At 42.5% G+C, this 5257-nt stretch overlaps 1 protein-coding gene across 1 annotated transcript; it reads right to left on the bottom strand.

Annotated features, from left to right (window-relative positions):
* Positions 1–843: 843 nt before the first annotated feature.
* On the bottom strand, positions 844–1122 carry SERTM2 (serine rich and transmembrane domain containing 2). Its single transcript, XM_051630421.1, has one exon. The coding sequence runs from the start codon at positions 1120–1122 to the stop codon at positions 844–846; it is 279 nt and encodes a 92-aa protein (XP_051486381.1).
* Positions 1123–5257: the final 4135 nt, after the last annotated feature.

The raw sequence follows: 5257 nt of genomic DNA, 5'->3' as shown, positions 1-5257 counted from the left end.
GCTGAAACACATGAACACATTTGTATCCAGCTCAGTTAATGTAATAGGGAACAAAGGAAGAGAGGTAGAGTGTTTTTAAACATTTTTTCTCTCCTGCTGCTCATTTCCTGCTGATGCTTTCTTTTTGTTTTAAACCTTTGTTAAATTTTATCTTTATTTTCATTCCTCCTGTAATAGTTCTGTCTCTTTCTGATATCTGGAATGGAACCATTCACTGTATGTTTTTTGATGTCAGAAACCAATACTTCCAGCAGGTGATGAAACATTTGTATACTTCTAAAACTCCATGTGTAGGTTTGCCATTCAAGTGGAAGAAAAACAGTTCAAGGTTTTCATCCTTGAATGGGAGAAACGCCTGAGAATTTCCAAACCACTGGTAATCTCTCAGTGTGCCCCATGGGCTCTTTTTTCTTACACCACTTGACTTTGTTGATTCAACTGTTTTCATAAGCAAGGAATTTCAGGGCAGAGAGATAGGTCAGCAAATACAGACTCCAGGACACATTCTGGTATGTGTCCTTTTGGGTTTTTGGCTGTCATTGTTGTGGCTTTTACCATTTCCTGCAAGGGCCTTTAGAGGGATATGAGTCTTTCCTGGCAACAGTAGGTTTCTGTCATATAAATTTTATTGAGGGTGTTGCACACATGTTGCTTGTAGAGTCAAGAGCCAGTGGTCCCAGCTAGTCAGTCTGTCTTGTGTGACAGTCTCCAGATGCTCTGTGCTGCTGTTGTGGTTGTGCAGTAAGTTGTAGGACTCCATAGGCAGAGAGAGATTCTTTCCACCACCATTTTTCCAAACAAAATGTATATCACAAGCACAGAGCCCTCTTTGCTTTGGGGTCTCTAAGTGGTAGGAATCGTGCTGTGCATTTCTACATCTGTGAACTGCTGGACGTTCTCAGTGTTCTCTGGAGATGTAGTGATTGGGGAAATAATATGCTTCAGGCGGAAGAGCATGGAGAAAAGCAATATGAGAAGGATAGCCAAAAGCGTTAGGAATAATCCCACGTACACATAGAGGCCGGAATATTTATCTGCTCTTGTGTCTACTTCTGTAGCCAGGGTTGGAAAGTGGATGCGGCCAGTCAGGTTTCCACGGAATTTGAAATAAATCTCAGTCATTGCTCTCTGTCAGCTTTGGTCCATTTTCCCTATTTACTTTCAGGTTTCCTGTCTTCCCTCACCAGACTCATAAAGGAGATCAAGAGAGGAAACTTAGGACAGATGACACAATGGCTTCAGCGAGAAATGCTCCTCCATCTTCTTGGTCTCAAGACTGTGGGTTCACACAGGTAAGCAGACTGCGTGAAGTAGGCCTCCTTTGCAAATAATTTTGTAAGTTGCTCTTACAATGACAACAAGCATTAGACTTGTGTTTTACACTGCCATCTGGCTCTTATGAAATTGCTTTGGTCCTTCGTTTGGTGGTCACCTCCTTTGGTAGGCAAAAAGCTTTGGTCCTTCTCTCAAACTGAGCTGCAAAGGTTTGCACAGCTTTGGTCTTTGCAAGTGTTGTTTTACAAACAATCTGAGCCAGTTTTCTGCCAGCTTCTCCTACAGCAGGTGGTTTATCCTTGTATGAGCTGGGGAAGGTTGTTTTCTGCTTTGCCAGACTGCTGGGGGATCTCTTCTAATCCAGGGCTATTGATTCTTGTTTAAAGAGTATGGAGTTTTGAGTTTCTCCTGAGGAACAGTCAAAAAGTTGGCTTTCTAAAAGGAAAAAGAATGAGAGAGAGAAATGAAACCAGGTACCAAAACTGCCTAGCCTATATGTGGTATCTTTAGAACAAATAGATAACAAAATCCTTGCAATTCTCCTGTCAGACACCTTGAGATAAGGAGAAGCACCAAGTATTTACCTTTAGAGAAAGACCATGCAAATCTAATTATTAAGGTCTCCTCTGATACCACTCTCAATTTATAAATAAGAGAAAGCCCCACAATTTATGGGATTAGATTACAGTTTAGATTACAGAGGAAAGTAAGATATGAGCCCATCCAGTGTCTTCCACCATGTGTCTCTCATTTACTGTTTATCAGAACCCTCTTATTCTGAGGCAGGGTGCACCTGGCAGGCATGCAGAGCCCCCGCTTGTGCCACTGTGGCAGCTCTGCTGCAGGATATGACACTTCTGTCACCTCCTGGGAGCAGGATTTACGAGAATAGGGGGGATTCTTAACATTTTAACATTTTCATTTCTTCTGCCTGGAAACAGAAAGCAAGCAAGACAGATCTATTTTGGCTCACATGATGGGCAAACATCTGATGTGCTGAGGTTTTGGGGAAGGGATGTTGGGGGTTGCCTACATTTTACCTTTCAGCCACTGCAACACCTTTGTCAGTATCAATGCATTTGAGGTAACAGTGATCCAGTTCAGGGAATATTCGGCCAGATTCTGCTCAGTAATAGGCTGGCTAAGCTGAGCCAAATTGCTGATTGAAAAAATTGCCTGGGGATTTGACTTCTGCAGTCCTTGCATGGGTAGTGGATTCTGTGCTATGCTTTGCTTTGTGTAGGAGAGTGTGGGCAAGCATGGCAGAAAAGGGCTGCTCAGTATCTTTCCAGGGGCTGACCTTACCCCTTAAGAGCCAGCTATTCTGGCCACAGGTTTGGTGCTGATGCAGAAGCATGGGACATGACAGTGAAGGCTGTGTTGCGCAGCCAGACACTTTTGCTGTGAATTCTAGGGCAATAACTGTGAATTTCACACTTCAAACTTATACATGGAAATTCCTCCCCCATGAAGAATATTCTTATGTTATTCAGAAGGTGGGAAATAGAGTGTGTGAAGGTTACTACCCATATTAAACCTCTGTTCTTACAATATACTTTCTCTGTTGATAATGAAATGCAATCAGTCAGGAATCTTGCACTTCTCTGAATTTAAGTACAGGGCAATGTCTTTGCCCATCATATCTGCTATCTTACTTAGAGCAAAAGCCAGAGCTACTCTCCTTAAGGAGCAGAGAGCCTAATGGCATTACATACTTCATAAAATTAGACTGCAGAATGCTAAGGACATTACTCTGAAGTTCAATAATTAGCTACAAACCAAGATGTTGAATTAACAAACCTCATCTGGGCATTTATTGATAAAATGAGCAGATTAATAGTAAAGTGTATTAGCAATGGAGAGTTGGTACAGCTTTTTTTTTTTTTTTTTTTAAGTCTCAACTTTAGAATAGTCAGGAACAATCAACTATTCAGACTGTTGAAAGCTGTAAAATTTGCAACATCTCTTCCAAAAATAATTCAGTAGCTCCAGGCAACCCAAGAGATTTTTGCTTTTCAACCTACCAGTTTTCTTATTGAGCACATCTTTTTGGATATTTGTAGATTTAGCTTTGCACACTCCCCTTTAAGGAACAGAACCTTTAAGATTGTAGAGACCATAGTAATATGAAAATAATCAGTGCACAGAGATTCTGAAAAAAACCCTGTATATAAAGCAGACCAGCATTACAACTTTATATGACTCAGATTACAGGAGGCAAAGCCTCAGTGGTTACCCTGAGAAGCCCTCAAGTCCATGGACAGAGATAGGAGCAGGGCAGCACAACTAGAGACCACATTCCCTGTCATCTAAGTTGTTGATCAAGGCTTGGTCGTTTTTCTCAGGCTGGACATTATTCCCATTTCTGAGAGGTGCCAAGCACCATTAGTGTTCACTGATGCTCAGTGGGTACAGATTATTCCAAGCAGACACTTTTTTTTTTTCCTAATCAGTTTTAGGCAAGGTTTTTAAAAAAACAAACCCAACATAGTTAATTTCATTTAAAAAACAGTAATAAAAATAGAAGCCTTGTACAAAACAACAGAAAGGTTTCTTCTCAGCGTGTCACTGAGATGAGAAATTCATGAGCCTTCATCCTCCCACTGCAGTTATCAGAGTCTGGGGTTAATCCCTGATTTGGGGAGCTTCAGAAAGTTTTTATGAAGCCTGCATGGCCCTACTCTGCACCTTTGTAGGGCACAGAGGAGCACAGAGCAAGGAAGATTTTCCCGAGAACAGTGCAGACAGACAGTACAAATTGATATTGCAACTGCAGTAAATGTCTTATCTTGCCTACTTGGTTCCTTTTACTCTCATATTTGGTTAAAAGTCCCACTTGCCTGCCAGACATCTCTGAAAGTACTTTTCTGAGTTCTCCTTTGCTTTTCCACCCAATACCAAAACTACGACAAAGAGGTAAGTGAGACAAAAGAGAACAATTACTTGTGTGGCTTCTCCAAGGCTGTTTGTTTAAACTGCACTGAACTGGCTGGTGAGAGCAGAAGGGTTTGAACACAGACAGTACCAGGTGTGTTCTGTCTAGGTGACCTTTAGAGGAAAAAACAGCATTGAAGAAATGCAAACAAAGCATTGAAGTATCAATTCCATCCCTGGTTTGCGCTTTCTCTGGGGAGGATCTTAGAGAGAGGAAAGAGGGGGTGACTCTTCTTTCAGTGGCAGACTATATTTTTTATTTTCATGCTGAAGTGCAAGGTAGTACGTCAGTGTCTCAGCTGTGGTGGTGCATAGGAAGAGAACAGAATAAAGCATAGTTACCTTTCAGAGCAGGCAGGGGTGTTAGGGCTGGGCACTAGAGCAGCTGGTTCAGACCATGAGTTTGCTGGTGATTTATCTAGGAACATCTCCTCCCAGGTAGTGGGATTTGTGCAGAAAATATTTGCTGTCTTAATGCTGGAGTCAGGATATTGTCTTTTCAGAAAGAGACACTTTCTTCTCCTTTGCTCTTGAATTCACATGGCTCTTACTCCTGATCTTGAGGTGTCAACTGATGGTCAAACTGAACAGCACCACTCCTGGTACCCTTCCTTTGTAGGCAATAGGAGAAGGAGACAAGGAGCCTTCTCTTCATGAGCTTCACTGCTTGGATGGAAACAGCATGATCCAGCCAGTCCCCTCTCTCAGCAGCAGTAGGCAACAATTAGAGCTGAGAGGATCCGTAGCGCTCGGGCGCTGCTGCGTCTCTCGGCAGCAGGCAAAGAGAGAAGGGAGGGAGGCTGTGAGCTCAGCTTGCAGCAAAGTTTGTGCAAGGTTCGTCTTAACCCTTTCGTGCTTGGAAGTGGTAAACAAGACTGAGCTGCCTGCTAATTGTGGAGTAAGACATGAGCCAGGAGGATAGGTTCTCAGTTTATCTCACTAATTTTCTGGAAGGTGTAAAGGTTCTTTGTTTTGGGCCTTGTTTTGTTTTTAGGAAGGGTTACCTGGTGAGGGTTCCCAGCTGAGTTCCTGTCTGAAGCCATGGACA

This window comes from Apus apus, chromosome 12 (assembly GCF_020740795.1).
Source record: "Apus apus isolate bApuApu2 chromosome 12, bApuApu2.pri.cur, whole genome shotgun sequence".
NCBI lineage: Eukaryota > Metazoa > Chordata > Aves > Apodiformes > Apodidae > Apus > Apus apus.
This window is presented reverse-complemented; position numbering and strand designations above follow the sequence as displayed.